The sequence below is a fragment of the Zonotrichia albicollis genome, chromosome 21 (genome assembly GCF_047830755.1).
Source record: "Zonotrichia albicollis isolate bZonAlb1 chromosome 21, bZonAlb1.hap1, whole genome shotgun sequence".
Lineage (NCBI taxonomy): Eukaryota > Metazoa > Chordata > Aves > Passeriformes > Passerellidae > Zonotrichia > Zonotrichia albicollis.
In genome coordinates, this window is record NC_133839.1 from 11,036,574 (window position 1) to 11,060,335 (window position 23,762).

General features: G+C 42.0%; 1 protein-coding gene across 11 annotated transcripts in view; it reads right to left on the reverse strand.

Annotated features, from left to right (window-relative positions):
* The window catches only part of STRBP (spermatid perinuclear RNA binding protein), a 73,651-nt gene that overhangs the window by 14,576 nt on the left and 35,313 nt on the right, over positions 1 to 23,762 (reverse strand). For 3 of the 11 annotated variants that reach the window (XM_074556187.1, XM_074556180.1, XM_074556179.1), the window contains 9 exons: positions 23,215 to 23,326; positions 22,414 to 22,506; positions 21,374 to 21,573; positions 19,237 to 19,398; positions 18,332 to 18,466; positions 17,671 to 17,811; positions 16,992 to 17,115; positions 15,071 to 15,115; positions 8,977 to 9,977 (listed from right to left, as the gene is read on the reverse strand). In XM_074556187.1, coding sequence (XP_074412288.1) covers positions 9,883 to 9,977; positions 15,071 to 15,115; positions 16,992 to 17,115; positions 17,671 to 17,811; positions 18,332 to 18,466; positions 19,237 to 19,398; positions 21,374 to 21,573; positions 22,414 to 22,506; positions 23,215 to 23,326 — 1,107 coding nt within the window. In that variant the 3' untranslated portion in view covers positions 8,977 to 9,882. The other 8 variants (XM_074556178.1, XM_074556176.1, XM_074556177.1 and 5 more) reach the window with 5 other exon arrangements.

Sequence of the window (23,762 nt, forward strand, 5' to 3'; positions counted from 1 at the left end):
AAATAGCCGTGGTTGTTGCCAAATTACTTTATTTGAAATTGCTTTATTTATAGTTGGGAATAGTTCAGTCATCATTGTTCTCTAGTGATTACAAATTGGGAGAAAACGGAAGTATTTTGAAAGTAGTCTGTAATTAGACCACAAGGATCTCTTGTACTTCATTTGGAAGTTTAATTCTGGGTAACTTCTTTGAGAGACATTTATTGGGAAGAAAGATGGAATCGTCTACCATATTACTCATTTGTGGAATTCGTTCATAGTATTTAAGGTTTAGATAGTTTATAGGTCATACTTCTTTTTATTCAATGCCATATCCAATCTTAGTTCAAAAATAAACACTCCGTCCTCTGTGGATAAATAAATCCATCTCTTGGCTGCAGGTCAGACCTCTATTGGTGAAAGAGATTTAGAAAAATAGACCTTTTCTTTAACGTTTAATATGCTGACTCACAAAGGAAAAGTGAAATTCATTCAAGTCTAGAAACAAATACAGTACAAGTGATTTATAGAAATGCATTCCTTCCCTCTACAAACTTGCTGAGCATGAAACACTGCCCCAAAGCACTGCCTCTGTCTTTACCTTGTCTCAGAGAAGTAATTATCATCAGAAAAGTCACATCAGACTGCACTGCCAGATTTCCTGTCAGAAGGGCTCTGCCTCCTGAGGAGTCTTTGCTTAGGAATTCTTTAGATGCATGGATGGTGGTGGTTTGGGTTACACAAAGGATACTTTAGCCCAAATTGGCAGCAGTTTTAATTGATTTGGTTGACGGTGATTTTTGGTGGGTGGAAATTCAGCCATTAAAAAAAAGCCTGTGAGTTGGCCTTGGAAAGCACCAGCCTTTCCTCAAAGTCTCCACTTCTGAGACTGCTTCCCATCGATGCCCTTCTCAGCAAGGGGCCGATACATTTGGCAGCACAGGTTTCATGCTCAGCTTTGCCACTAAGAACTGGACAGGACTTTAAAAGCATCCAGCCCTGTGGGACTTGCTCTGCTGTTGTACTTCAGTGCTTTGGAGAGCCCCAGCCCCAGCAGCGGTGCCCTGTGAGCAGTGCAGCGGCCCAGGCTGGCTCGGGGCAGCTGCAGCACGCTGACATTCCGCAGTGGAAGCAGTAGTTAAGCACCAGTTACTGGCCCCTGCAGAGGCTCAAGGGAGAATTGCTTCGTAGAGAGCTGGTCGGCCTAAAAAGCTTAGTCAGTTTGATCAATAAATATTGACTTAGGGTTAGGATGAGAAATAAGACACTGCACCTTGGAACTGGAAGACAGAGTCAACTTCCTGCTTTTTCTGTCCAAAAGGAGACTGGCTCCAAAACATTTGTCCTTAAGGACCTCTGTGATGCCTGACAGATAACTCATTATGTGTGTATGAATGTACCTGTCCCCTTTTGCAGAGAGGGGTAAATGTGTGACTGGACAAAGCTTGGAGGCTTTTTTCTGTGATTTTTTTTTTTCAACCATCTGCTCTGTTTCATGTTGTCCCTGAAGGCATGGTTACCCACTCCTAAATTATGCAGCATTGCCCAGAGAATGGCTCTGTAGTTGAATATGCTCTCTGCAGTACAGCCTCCCTTTTCTTCCAGTGTATGTGGATTTCCACACAATAGATGTTATCAGAAAACTACACTTGTCTTTATCCTGTTATTTTGAGCAGGGAAACAGTTATATGAGTTTAAAAACACAGGAAAGAATCTGTACTGCAAATCAGAATTTTTGTAATTAAATTCATAGGATCGCGAACTTTTCAAAAGCTGTACTGCTCTGAATGCTGTTCTCTAGCCCACCGTTATTCTCCTTTGAGCAGAATGACTTTCCATCTGCTTAGAAACAGTTCTTTGTGAAAATAATGACAGAAGAATAAATACTGTCTCTCTTGCCCTGACTTTGATACTTTACAGGACACCCTTACAAGACTCACATTCTGTTGGGAGTGAGTGCAGCAATACACACATTTCAGTATGCATAGATCATTAAATTGTAGCAGTGCCAGTAATAAAGCAAAACTTGCCAAGATGTCCTGTTCCTCTTAATTAAGCTTGATTTATGTGTGCCTGTTGACTTAAGATGCAGTTAGTGTCCACTGCTGAGATGATGCAGTACCCTGAGTAACTCTGTATTGATTACGCTTCCACAAGCTTGTGCTTTTGCAAGAACACAGAAATGAAACTCCAAGAAAATAAAGAAGTACATCAGGTTGTTTCCATGGAACACTGTTAATCTATTCATAGAGCTTCAAAGTATGAAGTTAAAACTTACCTTCTGCTCTACTCCCATCGAAACAGATGAGTGCTATGATTAACTCCCCTTTAGCTTAAAAAATAGAAGTGGATAGAATGTCAAAATACACTTTGCTGGTAAGAGGAACCTACTTTGTCATAAGGAGTTACACCAATATTGGTGACCTAAAATGTGCACACACAGGTCACTGTGGGAGCAGTATCTGCTTTCCCTTTTTGCCATGCTCCTCTGTGTAAAGGCAGCTTGTCTAGAATACTGTGGGCATTGCAGAAATAACTAACTACTGTTCCTTCTGAGGAAATGACTATTATTCCTTTTCCTCCCAAAACTCATTTGCATGCTCTGTACACTGCCTGGAACTATCTACCTGTTTTGGGTAGGACTGCATCAGGAAACAAAATCTGTCCAGTGGATTTCTCACATTCCTCCTCTGGAAAACCAGCAATCCTGGACTTGTTTACTGAACAGAAAAAATAAATTCATCTCCTTTAGCAACATCATTAGCAGCTTTTAGCCTGCTGTATGGATAGCTTAAACCTCTTACCTCATTTCTCACTAAGTATTGAAAAAGCAATCCCAGCTCCCCCTGCTCATAGTACACAATGCTGCTGGCTTTCCCCAGCACACATAAACCTCCTGGTTTTACCACAGACTGTCTTAATGGACTTGGAAAAGGCAGTGCAAACTTTTCCTCCAGCTTCTGTCTATGATGCTCTAACCTCTAAAACTGGAGAAGGACATTTTCTTCCATTGTTATGTTTTCTCTCTCTTGCCAGAACCAGATGCATTCAGAAATCCTGTGTTCAAGCTGATGCTGCACTACACCTCATGAACTGCAAAGCAGCATAAGGCAGCTGGAGCTTCTGGATCCTGGTTAGAGGTATGAATGAGGCTTAAGTTTAATCAATTAAAAATTAACTGCAGCTTTTACTCATTCCAACTCTCTTCTGCTAACCAATGGAGGATAGCCAGTTACATTCAATTAATGCCTTTTAAAATTAAGTGTTATTTATTCTACTAGAGATAGCAGTCCAGAGGTTTTCAGAAATGTGCAGTTCTGGCTGGTGAGAAAACATTTTGAAGTTGTTTACTTACACAGCATAGAAGAGACTGCAGCTTTAATTATCTTACTACCCCAAACCTTTGAAGTTAGAAATCAGATAAATTCAGTCTCTACAGTTAAGATTTTTAAATGTTCTTTACATTCTTGTAGCTCTCACTTCTTGGTGGATTATTAATTAAGCATGGAAGAGTATTCCCCCTGAGAAGGCTTCAGTCTGTAAAAGAGTTCCTATAGACTAGGCTTGATGGGTTCTTTTCAAGTACACAACTACTAAACTACCTGTGGTACAGTATATATGACCTTAAACTGTACAGAGTTAAGGCACCAAATGCAAGATAAAACAACATCCAAAATAAGAGATATGCTTTAGAACTGCACATCTCCACACACCACTTTTGGACATTCCTCAAAAACATCAAGGTAAACAATGTGGTCTGAATGTTTCATGCAATCTCAGGAACTGGAGGAAAAAACCCATTTTACTGAATTTAAACCTTACTGTGTGATGAACTTTTCTCTTAGCTAACTCACAGCACTCCCAGTACAGCACTGCCTTGCTTACACAGCATCAGAGCCGTGTGGGAGGGAGAGCCCCCTTTCTCCTGGGAAGCCCCAGAGAGAGGAGGAGACAGGAACAGGCAGATGTGTCCTACTTGTGCTTTTGTATTATCAGTCGCAAACCAACCAGTGAATCCCATATCTATGAGCAGAAAAGGCAAGCACCACAATACCTGGACATAAACAGGTGTGGATTCAGATGACACAAATAAAGCTAAGAAGGCATTGCTCTGAGGTTAAGCAATAAAAAAGTTTAGTGGTGACAATTCTCTTAATGCCAACTACTTAACCACTAGCTGAAATGGTTTATGTTCAAAAGAAAGTGCTCATGAAAGTGCTGCTGTGGTCCATAGGCACAGGACTTCAGTGCTGGGTTTCTCTGGTGAAGTGCTCTAAAATGACTTTAGCAGAATTTCCACTTCCAGTGGAATGAAACCAACAAGCTGTTAGACAAGCTGTCTCCTGCACTAAGACAGCAGATTCAGCTACCCTGTCTCTTTGCTCTGCTTTAAACAAGTCAATAAAATATCTCATTTTTCACTGGATTATTCAGCAGGAAGCCCAAGAGGGTCTGTGTGCTGAACATTCGAGCTGAGTTACTGTTTTTTGAGACAGAACAGCCGTTCCTAACAGAGCTCCTCAGTGTGCCCAGCACAGAGCTCATTTTCATTCTTTTGATGCCAGAGAGGCAAGGTCTTAGTCAGCCTCATGACTGAGAACAACAATCTGAATTTCGTGTTTACACATCTCATCATGTATCCAAAGGAATCCACAGCAGCAGAGCTCCTGTGCTGTTTGCCAGAGCCACCGGAAATAGGAGCTGTTTTTAAAGCTGCTTTGTGACTTGGAACTCAGTGAGGCTGGGACATAGCTTTCCCTTCATTAAGTAAGAGGCAACTGTCTTAGAATTCCCCTAAAGGCAAGAAGTTCTAATACTGAGTGAGTATATCTTGGTATACCAAGCACAAGAGGCAGAGGGAAACTTGTAACCTTGTCTGAGTAAAGACTGAAATGCTGTCTTGTCGTTTATACGGATTAGGAGAGATGTTCAGCTATCCCACCTCTAGACTGGCTCAAAAGTACAGATGCAGAATTACAAATGAAGCAAGGGACTTTACATCAGGGAGTTGGTGGCAGAAAAAACAGGGAGTGCCACTCTCACTCTCCAAGGGACATTGCCAGGACTGGATCAGAGGTGGTACGTTAAAACTGCTCACATTTATTGCTGTCTTGGAGAAAAATAAGTGACAAGAGAATGATGTTGCATAGCTGAACAGCCAACAAACAGAAGATTTTTTTCTCAGACTACTTGAAAAATCTTCATGCCTCTCCTGCTGCATTTTCTACATCCTAATAATCTGAGGAACTTCTTGTCAGGGAAATTGTTCTCAATAGCTCAATATAAAGCCTTAAATAATTTTAGATTTGTGCACTTTTCCCCAGTTAAGTTCTTTCAGGGGCTTGAGGGCAGTCTTTTATTAAGACACACTTTAAATCTTTTTTCCTACCAGAAGGCAACTATTCTCAAAGAAAGAATCCTTTTCTCCAGAGATGAGAGATACTGGAGCAGTTTTCAGATCTTTGTTAATGAGTAGAAATAGTCCTCTGGCACATGAATAAGTTGAAATATTTGTAGGAAAACTGGTTTCTCTGAAGTGCTTCACAGTCTGATTAAAAGTTTTTAAGAATCTAGATACTTATGTGTAACAATTTCATAATTTGAGAGAATCAGTTCTTTACTAGGATTCTAGAAGATGATCAGAAAAGGCAGGGCAGGAGGACAGACTTCACAGAAGCAAAGGTATTTAAGAGCAGTGAAAGTCATGGCAGCAGCATTTACAGCACATTAAGTGGGGAGCCATGACAATTGCTGAATCATCTAATTAGCTCACACTGGCTACAGGACAGCAAATTAGACAGATTAGGAACCACCTACCCAGGCACTAAATTGCCTTTGTGAGGGTTGGATTGTGCACCGTGTCCAACAGAAATTGCTTGGGCAACCGAGGCCTCGTGTTACACATTCCCTTCAGGAGCACAGGCTGGCCTCCCTCCATCCAACTGGCCAAACGCCCAGGAATAAGGTCACTGTGTTCCAGCTCCTGAATGTGTGCTTAAGGAAGACAGCAAGCACTGGCAGAGAGAGAACCGATGGCAGGAAGCACCACACACCACGCTCTGAGCTAGCCAAGCCCTCCAAAGCAGGCTGCTTGCCCTAAACCCTTCTCTAGGAAGAGCCTGCCTGGAGGAATCTCTTATGGCTGGCAAAGTTGGACAGAAGCAGACCCCTAAAGCTCATGGGTGTTTTTGCAAAGTCAGTGGTGATGCCATTCATTTCCAGTATAGAGAACACATTAAACAGTTTGGTTCTTCATTGTAAATCTCTGGCTTTTAATCCCGTAAGTGCCAGACACCATCTCCCAAAATACACACGATCATCTGGTTAGCTAAAACTAGAGTTAAGGTGGGTAGTGTATAGGCACAGACTTTCCCTGGGCTCCTATTTATAGATGTACTAATTGAAAGGAACTTTTCCGATTTCTTTTCCATGAACCAGAAACTCAAACTGTAAAATACCATTTCTGCTCCACTGAAAAGGTACTCCAGAATTGGTAATGCTACTGGCAGCTGCACAGAGCACACACAACCAGATGTATGCGTTTGGCTCTTGGGTACATGCAGAAATGCAAAGCCCAATAGCTGTAACACAGACCTCCAACCTCACAGAAAAGGCAGTTCAGACCAAGATCCTGTGAGGAGGCTTTTAAAAGGAAACCCAAAAGTTATATGCAGAAGAAATGAGTTTCTACTTCTGCTTTAGCAAAGCCATACTTGATGCAACACTGATGAAGCTGATGTTATCCAGATTACTGATCAGATAATAGCCTGACATGAGGCTAAAATCAACTGATGGAATTGGCTGCTCTCTCAGACCTGAATACATCAAGCACTTCAGAGCCTACTCTGTGACCCTTCAGTACATGGGGCTATTTTGCTCAAGTTCCACATGAATGAGAGGGGTTCCCAGGCAATCATGCCCCTTAGAGTCTTATCTCTGATTCCAGGAGGCTGCAGAACCCAGATTTAGGAGTCTTAGTGTGTTTCACATATCAGAAAATGGTTCTCTCCTACTGAAAAGGGAGGCAGCAAAGGCAAGGGGCCATCTCAGACATAAATACTGCAATGCTTTACTGCATTACAAACAGCAGGCAGAGAAATCTAGAGAAAAAAAGATGCAAGAAAGTTGAGATCATTTTAAAAAAACAGCAGGAGAGTGGAAAGCTTAGGATTTTAAGAGTTAAAAAAAGTGATAACAGAAAAATACAGAAATTCACAGTTAAAGCAATTCTGCTGGAAAGAAATACATATGGATTAAGCTGCCAAGCACAGTCCACAAAGAAGCAGATCAAATGAGAGTCAGCAAGATGTTTATTATCAGTCTTGAAGTGGACAGTGCTTGTCAGGCTGACAGCAGTTAAGCTTAGGAAAGGAATATTCAGGAGAAGTTCATCATAATGCACCTTGATGCATATAATATCCTATCTGAAGGAGGAGAGCAGCCTGCTGCTCCAGGATCAACACTGCTGGGCCTGCCAGGCTTAAAAAGGGACTGAAGTGTAGGTGAGCTGCAGATCCAGCCCCGAGTTTGCACCTTGAAGATAACAGCAGATAGAAACCTGCCCCCTGACCAGCAAGGACGTTCTGATGGCTCATCAGCTGTCCTGCAGATGTCATGGAAGGATTATGTGCTTCCAGGGCCAGCCCCTGGAACAGTTCCTCAGTTCATTTCCCAGGTGCAAGTTCAGCAGCAAAGCTGACACTGTTGAACAGCTCTTTTTCCCTTACCAGCCTATGCATTATATCCAGAAATATCCTGAGGAATGGATGTACATGCAGTTACTTAGTGAATTTGATGATTCAATATTAAAATCAAATATAGTTTATATTTGCTGTTAGTGATTTGATGCAGACCTTTGGGCTTGATACACCACTACATATTCTGTACTGAGTGGTTTTCTGTTTGACACCAGTGTCAACTGTTACCAGTCAGGGGTTGTTCCTGTTTTCATCTCTGAATTGAGACCCTAAAATGCTAATACATCATCATCAGCTTGCTCCCTTTTGCTTTTTTATTTTTTAGCCATTTTTATATAAAAAGAGTTGTTTCCAGCAACTTCAAGTACTGCAAGTACTGCACTTCTGGAGTACTGTACTATGCAACTTTGCATAACGCAAGGTTTAAAAGACAAATAAAAAAATAGTATTTTAAAACGACACATATCATGTGCACCATTAGGTCATAATCCAAACCCATTTTTATCTAAGTAAAATACTGTTAAAACATTTACTACAGAACTGAAAAGAATTATTTATGGATGGCTGTATCCTAATTTCCAGCTGTAGAAAAGCACAGCTAAGCAAAGGATTCACGCAGAGATAAATCCCTGCCTGCCTGCCCTCCTGTCCTGCACTGCACCCACAGGAGGGAAGCAAACCTGGCTGCTTCCTGAATTAATTTGACCTAATGTCATTTGATCTCTGCAGATTTTAACTGCAATATCATCAAAGCTGTTCATTCTTCGTTTGGAGTTTAGCTTTAACAGTTTAGGGAAATAGTTTCTCTCATGATTAGTGTCACCCATTGCACTTAGCCAGGACCAAGGTGTGCACTATTCAGAGCAGGCCTGGCTTTGGTACCTACCCAAACGTGTCCACAGGGATGCAAGGAATGCAGTGCCTGACACAGCAGTATCAACACAGCTTTTTATGCTACACAGGAGAAAAATATTTGAAGGAGAACAGTCCATTGATAAAACCAAACAATTTCTTAAGTGTTAGGTAATATTTTTTTAACTGAAACTGGAGTATTTGAATTGGCCTTGAGAAATACAAAGTTGGGATTCAGACCTATGTATTACCTCTTTAAACACTGAGTTATGAAGACATAATAAAAACGTGCCATATACAAGATTGTCACAGGTATACGAGATTTTTAGAAAAAAAGCAATAAAAATATTCTTTAAGCTGAAAATAAAATATCTTACCTTTTATATCACGATCTCAGCTTACAGTCACTACATTTCTGCTTATTTTATACAAGTGCATATGGCTATGAAGGTCCGGAGAGAATGAGAATAAAGTGGAATTAACCTGCTGAAAACTGCTTAGAAGTCTTAAGCTGCAACATATAGATGTTCCAATACCATTTAAAAAAACATTCACCTTTCAGTTATTGCTGATTGGCAATCTCAAAATATCAACATACAAATATTCAAGAGGGAAATATCTCAGTAAATTTAGAGCAGCAAATGTTTTTGAACTGGATGTTTCCCAAATATTGTATTTTCCTATCATTTGGTGATGATTTTAAGAGACACAAAAGCAATCCACTTGATTTTCAAGTTCAGGCCTACCATTTTTGTGCCTCATATCAATGACGTGGGAAAAAGAGAGAGAATATATCATTCAGTTACATTTTGGGAAAAAATACTATGTTCTGGTTTTTTTCTGCCATTTTGCTACATTTCATGTCTGCTGACATGCACAATGGTACAAAGCACTGCTGCTTCAGGAGTGACCATTGCACAGCTCTGTAGCAACTTTTATAGGAAACATGCAAATACAGTAGAGTATCAAAATTCTGAAGGACTTCAATAGTGAAAGTAAAGGCAGATTTCAGTGCTTGAAGCAGCACTCGACCCAGGTTGTGCCTTGGTTTGGCGTTTGGTTTTCCCCCCTCAACACAGCAGTCCTTCCCCTTCTAGTGTAAAGAAATAACCAGGAGTATATACACATCTATTGCTATGTACCCAAAGAGAGGACTTGTGGCTTGGACTAAGTATTGCTTTTCATTACATGGAGCAAAGTTCAAGAAGTGAGAAAAACACTTTAAAAAAAAAAAAAAAGAAGGAAAAAAGCTCAGATCCCATGTCTGAAGTTGAGAAACCTCAAAACGAGCCACGTTTTTCTTGCTTTTAAGACATGTACAAAATGCCATTTGGAGCCACACAACCTGATGGTTCTAGAAGTCAGAGAAGAAATCTTGAGGGCCCAAGTGAATAATAAAAGGTGCGATGCTGAGAGGCTGGCAATAGGGACTGTCAATGAAAAAACCACCTACAGTGGGAGAAGAGCAGAGAAGCAAAAACCTCACGTTAATTGCTGAGACTGGCTGAAGCTAAAGCTCCATTTAAATTTCTCTGCTCTTTCAGCTGCAAGTGGAATTTTCATTGTAAAATGGGCACTTTGAATTCTTTGAAGGTATTGAAACATCTAACACTTCCAAGGTTACCACTTTCTAAACAAAGAACTGACAGCTCATTCATATTTTCAGTAAAGCAGAGAAATGTAGAATATGCAGCAAGGGGGCAAGTTTACAATGTGGTTAGTAACTCCCAACAAATGACAAAAAATAAAAAATGACTTCTATAAATCATTTGAAATGACTGCCATCATGTTGGAAAAGAGCATAGCGCCCTTCTTGTCTTTGAAATAAGAACAAGCTTTTGGCTTACAAACGTTCATTGTATAGAATTGGTTCACAGAATATTTTGTTTGGAATTTTACAAAACTGGGGATTCAGGAAAAAAAAAAAAAAAGAAACTACAAACAGTTGCCAATCAGGGGAACTCCAAAAGAGAGGGAGGGGAAAAAATGTGTGCAGAGGAAAGATTCCTTTAATGAATATTTGATTAACAAAAATGGGCTCTGATCAGCCATGCTTTTTCTGCTCCGTGATGGCTTCCTTTCATCCATAGGCCAGCAAAACAGGTCAGTGATTTCTGAGCACCTCTCAATTTGGCTCCATCCCCGGCCCTGCTCTGTGTTCCGTGGGTGAACCCAAGCTCACCCTCCCGGGCCATCCTCTACGTTTTATTAAAGTACCACCGACAGCAAACGGAAGCGAGAGCTACGGCAGGAGGAGAACCATGGAAATGGAAACACATTCCTAAGCACAAATACTCAGCTTAAGAATAACAGCTGCAGTTAATTCCAGGGAAAGCAGCTTGTTCTATAAGCCACCCCTTATTCAGCTTTTCTAATATTTCCCTCCCTCTAAGGGGGATGTGGGGAGGAGGAACTTGACATTGCTTTAAGCACCGCTCTTACAACACCCTCAACACAGACACGGCTCCCCTGGGCTCAGCAGCAGCGTCTGTTAGAGAACAGGGGGTAAAGGCAAATCTTTGGAAGAGCAGGAACTAAAGCCAGCCTATGGAAAAGCAACGGGTGGGGGCTGAGGAGAGAGTGCAACCAACAATGCTGCTTATTTGTGGGGTGATACCTTAATAAAGACACTGGAATCCCTTGTTGGAGCCCACAGCAGTCCACAATCCATGGAGACTCCAGTCGTGGAGCTGGGGCCTATCCTGGAATTTCAGACAGGTGCACACACTCCTCATCAAAAAGAGGACTCTGGGTTTGAGCACCAACTCATAAAAAAGTACTGGCCTATGGCTGAAGTGTGTCACTTTTCACAGCAGCACTCAACAAGAACTGGGACAATTAAATAGCAAGTTTTCATGGGGACCTTGTTGCTGCTTTAGATTCTTATAAATGTAAGGGGGAAAGGAGAACCTTTGGTTTAATATACAATTGACAAATAAAATGCTTTCTGTAGAAATGGTGGATGGAAAATCAAGGGTGGGCAGACAATCTTAAAAGTGAAGAAGGCCACAAGAACAAGTGGAATTTTTTTTCTTTTTTCTTTTTTTTTTGTAAAAACAGAAAAGAACGGAAAACATGTAGTTTTTGAGCTCTAAAGAACCTGATTGTAACATTATTGTTGTCCTTTCTCTGGGCAATACGGGTGTAAGGTGTATCCCTGGAATTGCATCCTTCTGTGGGAGCTTCCTTTAATACTTGTTTAATACTTGTTTCACAGAATGCAGCCTTATACAGAGACAGACTAATTCCCTTTGTTTCATTTGTTTTTCAGCATTTTGTGTATGAGTGAAAAGTCTTCTTGGATAATTAAGACTGTGTCTAAAATCACAGTTACAGTATGCTGATCTATAAGGAAACTCAGGTACTGATGCTTAACTATAAAAAATAAGATAAAACAATATTTTAACCCATATCTTACTAAGTTTATTACACACCATAATATTTACAAAGTTAAATGTTAACTGTAAAGTTTCTATCTTTTTTTTATTATTATTATTTTTATTTTTTAAAGAACTATGCCCTGCATTTAATAACCCTACAGCAAATACAGGTCATTAACTGAGTCTGTGTGACTGCATTAGGAAACAGGCAGTACTCTTGTGTTACAACAAAACAGTTTATTTGTGATCAGTGTTTTATATTCTATACATCCTTCACAAATTTAATTTTACATAATCGGATACTTCATTTAAAACGTAAGATTTAAGCTTCTAGTTCTTCCCTATAACAGAAGGCTGGTATAAGTTATTTGAAAATGAGGTAACATTTCACAGAACATTTTTTTCAAGTTTTAGAGAACTAAATTTGCATTTTGTTAAAATCAAAAAGTAGGAAAAAGATGTTTCTTTACAAATGACTTTGCTCAAGTATGTGTTCAAAGAAAACAGGATAAAAAGGCTTTTTTCTTCTAACATTCTGTACTGTACTGTGTTGTTCAATCAATAGGAATTAGCTTCTGCCATTTGCTAAAAGAATGAGTAGTGGGGAACGGGGTAAGTTGGGAATTTCATAACTGGTAACAGAACCATTCTCTTGGGTAAACCTACAGAGAGAAGAAAGGGAGAGGACTCCAAATAAGTTCAGCAATCCAAGAAAGTCAGATAAGAGCTTACAGCAGTGTTCTCATTAACCTTTTCCAGATCAGTCAGTCAATGTGCTGTCAGGGTGCAGAGTCCCATAAACAGTAACACTTCACCACTTTGCACTGTTTCAGACAGATGGTTATAGCTTAAAGTCTGCTTTATTTTTGTCCTGGTGTTTGGTAAAATTAAGGCAGTAATATTCTCAAAAGCAGAGTGTGTATTTGGATTTGAAGCTCTATTTCATAATCTTTATGGTAATTAATCTCTACTAGTTTGTTCTACATTGAAGTAATTTCACAGGCCAGTTGCAATTGCAGATATTCTAGACAGGCACTGCTGTGCATAAAATACAACTCACAGGGAAACTGTTCAGCAGTTTTGATCAGCATCCAGGTAGGTCAGCCAAAAATCAAGCACCTACAGTAAATTCTGCATCTGCTTCCTTATTCTGCACTTCCTCTCCTGAGTTGAGGTAGGTAAATCTGGAAAGATTGACATCTGCCTGATTTCATTATTATTTTAGAGTTCTTGTGGCCTCACAAACTTCTGCACAATTAAACGTTTGTTTGGTTTTTTAATCTTGCCTATTTAAATTCTAGTATTTAACCTATGTATCCATTTAGAAATCACAAAGCAGCAACAGCAGGTATTTCAGAGCACCAGATGATCAGAGTGAAGTTTCCCAACATGCAACAGCTTACAAAGGCAAAGAGACATGTTTACCTTACAGCCAAAAAGCATTATCCCAGAACTTTGCATCACAATCATAATACATTAAGAACAGAAACTCTTTATGTGAAGAATGGGGGCATCCAATTCCACAATGCTTTGAAGTCAGTGATATGTCACATATATACACCTAAGTGCTTGAAATCCAGCTCCCAAAATAGGCATAATGAGAAAAAAAATCCCCAGCAGGAAGGAATGAATGAAAAAAGCAAGAAAAGCTGCAGGGAAACTTGGTAACAGTTGTATTCCTGCCTTCAGCAGGGAAAGGATTCCTCATGTCACAGTGTGTCACTGCTTGTAAAAACACAGACATGCAGCTACCAGTAATCCTAGTTACACTCTGAGACTGTTGCTTGAAAAGAACCAAGGGGTTCTTAAAAAATCTATACCCCAAACTAAATTCCCTTTCATTTTTCTCTGAGAAAACATGTTGCTGTTCCTTGTGTGATGCACCACAAAGGACAGCACTCCATGGGACAGCCCTGCTGCCAGCTGCCCTTCTGTCAGAGGACAGGGCCAGTCAGCAGGTGTAAAACTACAGAGGTTTGCTCCAAATCCGAGGGAGAATTCCACACTGAACACAGCCCGTGGGCCCATTCTCCCTCTCAGTACAGAACTGGACCAGCTGGTCCCAATCAGGCAAAGCAAATATTTTCCATAAAGCAGCAGCATTCTTGCCCTGTATGAGCTCATACCTCTAGAAAAGTCATGTAACTGACATTTCAAAATATTTTAAACTTTTATAATGATATCAGGGGAGTTGGTACTGCCCAAGTTAGACAGATTTGGGAGGAAAAGCTTATTACAAATGCTAAAAAGCAGAAGTTTCCCATATGAAAAATTCCAGGCCTTGAAACATGCCGGTCATTTGAGCAGCAGACTGTGACCAGCCCCTGGCACAGGAGAGGCTGGTGGGCTCACATTGTGTGTGCCAGGACATATCACTGACTCCAAGTGCCCTGCTCCCATTGCCACATAAACCTCATTCAAAGTAACCAAAAGGGCCGGTTAGAGGAATGCATTGTTAGTCCAGCATAAAACAAGCCAGTGGGGAGGGAGAAGCCGAGTTAAGGAAAACCCTTCCATCACAGCTCTCTGGTTATCAGCTCATTTTACAATCTCCATGAAACCAGTGCTTTGCCAGCCTAATAGAACATGTTTCATAGTGAAAAGCATTGTGGCAAATGATCGTGTCCTGGCTGCCTCACAGACTGATCGCTACCAGTGCCAACTACCCAAAAGCCATCCTGGTGTCCCAAGCAGTGGTGTTTTAGCCTGCAGGGTGGGGGGGTATTTGCCCATAGACTTCAAAGAGTTGACAGCATTAAGGGAGCTTTGTCCACAAGTCACTTACACTTGGGAGCAAAATTTCACCAATGTTACTGTATTGCCATTTAGCTAAATCTGAGTCAGAGATGCTGAAATAGGCCCTTCGGTAGTCTTTGAATGGAGCACAGACTGGCTGTAAAAAGTAAGGGAACTACTTTGACTGGGTTCCAGTATGAAGGGAACAGGCAATTAGAACAAGCAGTCCTTCCACAGACCAGGCAAAGCAGAGGCAAAAAGCTACTCCAACCAAAAAAGAACCACAAGGTTATGGCATAAAAGTAGTGTTGTTGTCATGATTTAAGAGCTTAAATATCTTTGAATTTCTCCTTGGACTGCCACATTTGGATTGCCACAACAGTTTCTGCATAATTTCTAAGGTGTTAATTACAGGGCTGTACGTACCGTAGGCTGGTGCCGCTGTGCTGTATCCGTAGGGTGCTCCATAGCCTGCAGGGAAACACAGGAGGGAGAGGGGTCATTCCCTGCCCTGCCTCTCAGTGCTTGCACACCTGCACATGGGCACAGACCCTGTGCCTGAAGCAGGAGCACAGCAAAAACAAACTCACACCAATCCATACAAATATTGCTGAAAACACTGAAATGTTCCTATGCGGTGGCCAGAAGGACAAGCTGTCAGGGACTTTCTCAAGCCTCAGCATCACAGAGTTAAAATTCCCTATTTCATTTCCTCAGCATTTTCTTGTCCACTCAGTCCCTCAAGTCTGCACTGTCAGAGCATGGAGTTGGCGTGACACAGACATCTCATATTTGCTTATGTTCTTCTTAAAACACAAATGCAGTCTATGCAGAGAACAGTCACTTCCCTAAATTTCCTTTTAAAAGAAAACACTGGATGCCTGTGGCAGATGTCACATCCCCCTTAGGAAAGCTCCTGGCTTTCTCTGCCATTTCCAACAGAGTTCCACAGAAGACATGTGAACACCTCCACACAAACAGATTGTTTTCCCCCAGAGAGCAGAGTGTGACTCTGAAGTATCTGAGAGAAAAAGCAACACAGGTAATACCAGCATTGGTTTCTACATGTCAGTACTTCATGAAGGCTTTACAGGGTTTCTTTTTCTGGTGAGACTGCTGGTGTCACTCCAAAAAGTAAAAGATTTCTGAGAAGAATAGCTGATAGAGAGAAAATCTGTGAAGGCCAAGGCCAATAAAAGCTTAACTACAGCAACTGGGAAATGAAACTTATTTCTGGAATAATTCCACACTGGCAAGAAGCATGCCCCTTGGCAGGTTAAAGTGTCTCTTAAATGACTCCTCAGGCAGACAGACAGTTCCAAAAACAATGTTAACAGCCATTAAAAATGAATTACTGGGTTTTAATATTTAAAATGACATGACCATACAGGAACAATGAAGATGACATGCTGCCAAAGGTGCCAGGCAGGAAGGCTCCCAAACAACAGGGCTGTGCTATTAGCACGTGTGAGCTGCTGGAGGGTCTAATTAAAGCTCATGCTGTAATCTGAAAGCCTGAGCATGAGGACTAGAAGTGTTATTTTTTGGAAGCTACTATTGGATTTGCTTTGACTAAGACATCTCCAGTATCTCATCCTTACAAATCTGTGGTTCTAAGAACAAGCGAAAACAATGTCTGGATTCCTTTCACATGTCACCCACAAACCTCAGACATGCTGTAAAGTCACAAAGAAAATGCACTTTGAAAAGTAATTTGAGGATGGAGAAAGTGATCATTTAGTGAACATTTTCTTGTGAAAATGTGAAATGCGAACCAGAAGCCCTTGAACTTCAGAATCTGTTTTTGCTAATCAGAACAATGCAGTGCAGATGATGATTCCCCATCAGCCACAGTATGAAAAGAAATTCTTTTATTTCTGGCCACCACAGAAGCTACTATTAGATGCTTCCCGGTGGAATTCACACAGAGGATTTTTGGGAGCTCAGGGACTCTTGAGCCTGCTGACTTCATGTTCACAAAGGATTCTTGGAAAAGGCACTCCTATTGCTAAACCAGGACATGATCCAGAAGGTTCTTAGGCAGGAAGAGAGTTTTGGGAATTGTGCCATGGCAATGAACAATGAAGACAAATAATAAAATAATAAAGCCAAGACAGCCATTATGCCCATAACTGTGTGCTCTGTGCACACAGAGCTTTGAGCTGCACACTCATAAAGGATACAGTCTGCCAGTTTTCCAGCCCTTTGATTTATTTAATCCCCCATGAAGCCTTCTGCTCCATGTCAGATGGTTAAAGGAATCACCTGCACAGGTGAATAACACACATGAAAAAGAACACCCCAGCAGACAAATACTAAACTGGCAGCTACAAGTGTGGTGCCTTACCTGGTGTTATGTATCCAGTAGCAGCAGCTGCCCCAACGAACGCCCCTCGTGTTAAAGCACCTCGTCCTCTGCCTCGAACAGCCTGGACTGCTGCAGAAACAGCTGTATTGACAACCCCTTTAGTCTGCCCAGAGTGACAAAAAATAGCAGTTTAGAGAGTGAGTGTTGCAGGAATACATGGCCACCTGCATTAAATCATCCCCTTTGAGAGGGCTCTGTAAACATGCCTGATGTGCCAGGCTGGCTGAGCACAGACTGGAGGGTGCTGTGCCAAAGGATGTGAGTGACAGGGACACAGCGGGTCCCTGGCCTGTCACTGCCTGCAGAGCCCAGCACGTTCCCCGTGCTCAGCCCTGGCAGTCCCTTCCCTCAGACTGTGCCTTATTTACCTCAGATTTGGGCATGACTGAACACTGCTGGCTTCTGAGCCTCTTTGCTGCTCCTCCATGCTGTCTTTCCTACCTCCTTACAACTTACCTCAACCTACAGCACTGGTTTTACATCTCCCTTACTCTCCTGAATTCACATGATTGCAGCAGGGCCAGGATCTCACCCCCAAACAACCAGCTCACAACAACACCAGCCTGTGTTAACCTCACTTTACTAAAATGCTGCCTTCTGTATCAAAAACCAACCCAGATCTGGGATAATGGTCCAAAAAGCAAGTTACAGTTCTTACCTGAGGAAGAATCTTCTTTTTCTTGTTATTTGCTGCATTGGGCCCAGAAAACAGTTTTTCAAGTGCTGCTAATGCAGCACTTGCTTTTGCTACTTTCTTGTTTGGGCCTGCACCTCTGAACTTCTGCCCATCTACTTCTACCTGAAAATTAAGACATGAGTTTATGCCTAGTATTGATGCACAGGGACACCATGCTGCACCCACTCAGCTGATGTGCCACCCATAAAGAACTTCAGTAGGAAAAAACATCCTTAGTGTTTTATGTGACAAATTTCTGTTGGTTCTAGATCTGAAACTGCTAAAGGATACCAAGGTTATCCTGGGAACCAGTGTGTCACAGATACTGGGAATCTGGAAACTACAACTGCAATTCAAAGAGGACCAGCATATCTGTTGGATACTGGATTTAACCCATACCCTGGAGTCTTCCTCGTCATGAAGTTTTGGTGAGAATCCAGTTTGAATTCTCACTGTATTTTCCTAAAGTAGAAAGGCTATTCCTTTCCCCAGCTGAACCATCACAGCAACAAAGAGATGCATAGCCTGAGAAATCACCACCACCAATGTGCATTGCAAAAGGCAAAATAGTAAAAATGTGAGCTGCAGCAGCAAGTGACTCTGCAGCACCATTAATGAGCAGGCACACCCCTGCCCCGCTCACCTCCATCACAAAGCGCTTGTCATGGCTTCCCCCTGTTTCGGAGATGAGCTCGTACTTCAGACCTCTTCTCTTTTCATTGAGCTCCATCACCGGGTTTTTACCACTTGCTGTGAGTATGGGACCCTGAGTTCTTACCTAGAGAGACATGCAGGGTGTTACTTCAGAGCCTTTCTCTCTTCAAAACGCAGCCAAACCTCTGCACAGCTGTATCACAGGAAACGCTGCCCTGCTGCACAACCTGCGATGCCGGCACGGCAAAGGGCAAGTCTCTAAAGAAGGGAGGGGCACCAATAATGGTGTCACAGAAGTCACACCCATTTATTTCTGTTAGTGAGGGCTGCTGTCCTCATGGCCTGATCCGGTGCCTGCACAAACTAAACATGACACCAGCCGCACTTGGAATTGCAACCCTGAGAGAATGCGAAGCTGAAGGTGGGGCCATGGTGTCAAGTTCCTTGAACTCGAAGGCTTTCACAGTGAAAGGAGAGAGACCGGCCTTCCCAGCCCTGCACACGTCTCTGCTCTTCCACCTCATTATGTCCTGGCACTACCCAGCTCCAACTGAGTCCCATGTCTTAGTAGAAATGTCTGTAACTGTTTGGAAATCAAGGTAAAGCTGAGATCTCAGCACACCAGATCAGTCTGCAATAGAATTCTCTCAGCTGTGGATAAAAACAGGGCAGTTCCATTAAAAATACTCCATTTCCATTCCCCTGGAAATTTCTCAGTGGACTAAACATGTATGTGGTTTGAGTTCTCCATGATTACACACTGGAAATTGTTTCCCAATTAGAACAATTTTATGCTTTACCATTCTGACAAGCAGAACAGAAAAAAACCCCCAATGAAAAGTGAAACCCCAAACCCCACACCTCCATCTTTTGTACTTTCAATGCAATCCTTACCTCTAGGGTAGCGGAGGTGTCAGCTGTGGAATTGCCAGTATTATTATTGCTTGAGATTGAAGACGTTGTTTCATTTTTACCTTCAGTATCTGATTTTTCATCAGAACTTACACACTCCACATCTGCATCAAAACCTGTTGGATACCCCATTGCTTGTAAAACCTACAACAAAGCCCCATGAAAACAACTGTGACAGAGGCAGCAGAACAGGAGCAAATACAAAGTTGATCACAATGCAGCAAACAATCCACCATACACTTTAAAAAGGCATATTCCTTAGAATATTAGTTTTTTTCTTACTTGAAATGGAGATATCCATTTCAGTGGTTATCAGTAGGGAATACAATATCAATGGGGAAAATAATTTCAGGTTTCCAAAAGTGGAATCAACACAAAGCAGAATTTTAGTCTCAAAGATACTCATGAGCATCATTCATAATCTCAAGAATTCCTTGTAAAGTAAGAAATTAAAGACACTGTTTAATGGCCTTATAAGGAAATAGTTTCATGCATGATTTCCCCCCTGTGTCTATGGACAGGTCAAGAGACAGATTGTGGGGCAAACGTGACAAACAGTCTTGTGAGAATTCAAGCCTTGTACAAGATGGTACTTCTGGAGTTCAGTTCCTTCAAAAACATCCTCCATGAGCAAGGCCAGCCTCTCCCTTAACCAGCTTCCTGATCCAGCCACACAGAGCTACCACACACAGGGCAAGGGAAACTGAAAGGAACCTGAAACTGCTGAAAATTTGGGGCCAAGAACAAAGTCTGCAGAAATGACTGTGTTCAAACCCTGAGCTGAGACCTGCCTGGGGAAACCCCCGGCGGAGCTGCCGTGCATTGGGGTACATCTGGCTGCGTTTTCAGGGCTTCTGCATTTTAAAAAGGTCAGATTAGAAAGTGAAATCTCACATTATTCCCTCTTACAAGACTGGAAGGCAGGGTCTGGGTCTGCTGAGAAGGGAAAGAAAGAAAGAAGGAGAGAAAAAAAAAAAGCAACTCTGACCACACCACCCATTTCCTCTTGGCTTGAATCGCGGATGTTTTGATGTGCAAATTTAGAGAAAACAGAGCTGGGTCGGCACCAGCACAGATCTGGCTGACGCAGAGAGGTTCAAGGGCAGAGCAGTCACAGTTTTTCAGGGCAAGAGGGTTTTTTGGGCTTTTTTTTTGTTGTTTTTTAAACTGCAGGGAGGTAGGAAAAATAAAAGAATGAGGCAAAAGGTCTGGAAGGACACACATGCAGGGAGCTACTTTTCCTGAAGGAATAACACATGCCCTCAGATGCTTCTGGACACTTTGAACTTGAAAGCACATAGGACAATGAGATTTTCAAAACTGAAATCAAAGGAAAGCAGAAAGTTGCCAGATGAAGATTCTAAAAAGGAAATTCTTGTTCAAAACAAAACGAGGCACAGAATGACAGATGGGCCTGTTCCTATCAGAAGAGCAGTTCTATTAACAGATGTTCTTCTGTAGACTCGTTTAGGCTGGGAAAGACCTTTAAGATCATTGAGTCCAACCATCCATTACCCCAGCCCTGCCACGCCCACCACTGAGCCGTGTCCCCAAGCACCACATCTGGTGGATGCTCACACTGGGCATTCAGTCTGTCCTGCTGTCATGTAGGGCACCTACAGGAAGCAACAGCAGCGTGACCAGTCTCTGAATGACACCAGTGTCCTAGTGGAAATTTAACTGGATAAACCATGGTTCACCCAGTACACAGAGGGACTCTTCAGGCACCAAGGACAGAACTCTGTTTCCAGGAGCTCACAAGCCAGGAATGGACACAGAGAAGGAGAAAGAAGCAGCCACCAACATGGCACTTCCAAACTAACAGGAGGAAGGAGTAGAACAGAACAGAACTAAACCCCTCCCATCCAGAATTTCACCACCACATTCAGTCCACTGGAACATGAGCTGACCCTGTAGAGCCCCAGGAAATTCTTCCCCCCCCTGCTAGCACAAAACCAGTGATGCTCTTTGAACCAAGCTGTCTTTGGAGCGCACAGTGAGCAGCTCAGCTTAATGTTTTGGTTCTTTTTAATTTTGAGCTTGCATATTTCTAGTTTTAAGTACATTTCATTCTCCATCCCAAGATGTGGGGTTAGCAGATTATTTCAGGCTGCCTTACCTTCACTGCCACATGGAGCTTGGCTGTTTTCTTAGAAGGTCCTGATGCTTCATAAGTCGTACCATCAACATCTACAGACATTGTGAAGACTGGGGCATGGACTGGACCAGACTGTGACAGCAGCTTATACTGAAGCCCTGGCCTGATTTGGTTCAGCCTCATCAGAGCATTCATGAGATCTATTGCTTTACTATCTAGTACTAGTACCAGATAGTAGAAGGGGTAGGGGAAGGAGGGGAAAGGAAAATGAACAAAACAAGATGAACAGAAAAATGAAACAGTTTGCATTTCAATGCCTTCTGTCTGTATCAAGGAGCAAAACCATCCCTCAGCCTCTCAAGAGGGTGAGGAGAGCCATAACACTGTTAAGTCCTTAGTAAGCCATTCTAATTCGGGGTAACAACTATAGTGACCTGGTTTTATATTAACAACATTCTGCTGCAGCTAGCTGTATTCCTCCTGCCTGCTGTAAAAGGAGTAACAAGTTTTAGAGCTAATGGGGAACCAGATCCAGAACTGGCATCCAAGTAGCACAATTAAAACAGCCCCCAGAATAACTGGATCCCAGCAATGCCAGGAGACTTCTAGTCTGTGCATATGTGCAACATCAATGTTTTGCAGATTATGCATTTTATTTTCCTTGTGGGAGGTCTTGAGAGACCAGCACCTAACTCAGGAAGGGGAAGAGTGAAGAGAGTGCCATCTTCACTCACCAAAGTCACTGCAGTACTTTAAAAAGACCCCACAATACAGGGATGTTACCGAGAAAGTACCTCAGCTGCTTGGGCAGCTTCAGTTCTGGTGTAACTTGATGGGTAATCCCATTTAAAAATGCAAATCATTCAGTTAGTAAAGCATGTCAGGGGAAATTCAGATGCACAGAGATGTGTTTGACATTCCAAATGCAGGGTGATAGAGACAACAGTTTTGTTCCAAAGACTTTTTCACATGCTCTACCACACCAACAGAGAGAAGCTTTTAAAGCAGCTCCCCCTGTACAATAGATCTTTGAAAACAGAGTGGAGGAGTGCTGCACTTACTTTTCCTCAGATTACGCTTCATCTTTTTATTTGGATCTTTATCATCCCCGACACTGTCTTCAAACGGTCTCTTCAGAGCAGATGAGCCTGTACCTAGGGTATAAAGTTCCTTGTAATATGGATATGCCATTAGGAAAACACGATCCCACAGCAGGAGCCTGATTAGTCCCACACTGTTTCTTGCTTGTTTATAGAGAAAAGAACTCATCCATCAGTCACAGCTTTCTTATTGCTACATGAAAGCCAATACTGGTTTACTGCTCCCTCTGCCAGGCCAGGCAGGATCTCTGTGTCCAGTACCAGGTGTGGGATAAGGACTGCAAACCTGCAGTGCTGTTTTCCACATTTAGTCTAAGCAAGACCTCCAACAGTATTGTTTTTACAAAAAAATACAAATGGAAGTTTTTAAAATTACATATATATTGTTTTCTAGGAATAATTTCTGAGTAATTCTTATTATTGACACTCATTATATGCTTTTTGACACATCTGCAGTCTCTCCTCGCCAGCATAAGAATCAAACACTACTTCTGCTCATTGCATGCCAAGGGACTTTGTGCTTAAAGATAATCATCAGCTGTATTATGGCTGTTGTGCCTCTCATCTCTTGGTTTTTCTGGAGACTAGAACTTCCAGATTTTATTCTCACAATGAAATATTGAAAAAACAAAAGTCACCCCACATATAACAAAGAATAGCTTCTACTTCACATTCGCAGCACATAATTCAGAACTTCACCCATTCTAAATTAACTCCTAGTTTACTGCTCAAGTAGTGACTTTTGGAACAAATAATACCTACCTTCTTTGTCAGTTACTGACCAGGAATATTTCTGAAATGACTTATTTGATGGGAGGGGATCCATTTCCAAAACTTTATAGATCTGCCCAAAGGCTGATAATCTGAGCGCGTGCTGAAAGGGACAGTAGACACGCACATTAATCACAGCAGGATTTCACCTCAGTTGCTCAAGTTTTTTAGTAAGTGTTTAGACACAAAACCACTTCTGTGGTTTTGACAGACAAGAGGACAGCTTTTACAGCTGGCCTCTGCAATAGCTGTGGGACATACTAATGTCTAAAACCATAAAACTCCTGAATTTCTGTAGCACAGAATGCAGGGCACACTGACAGGGAGCCCACCCCAGGGCTCTGTGCTGGGAGCCGGTGGGTGCACAGGCACCCCGCTGCCTCTGCCAGGATAAGATTTCACACATTTAACTCTTGCACTCCTGATCTTTCCAGGATAGTGCAGCCCAAGAACTGTCAGGACTGCCATGAAAACAAGCCATCCTGGCAGAGAATAAATGGTGCTAATGAGCTGAATTCCTCACTGCTGCACACACACAG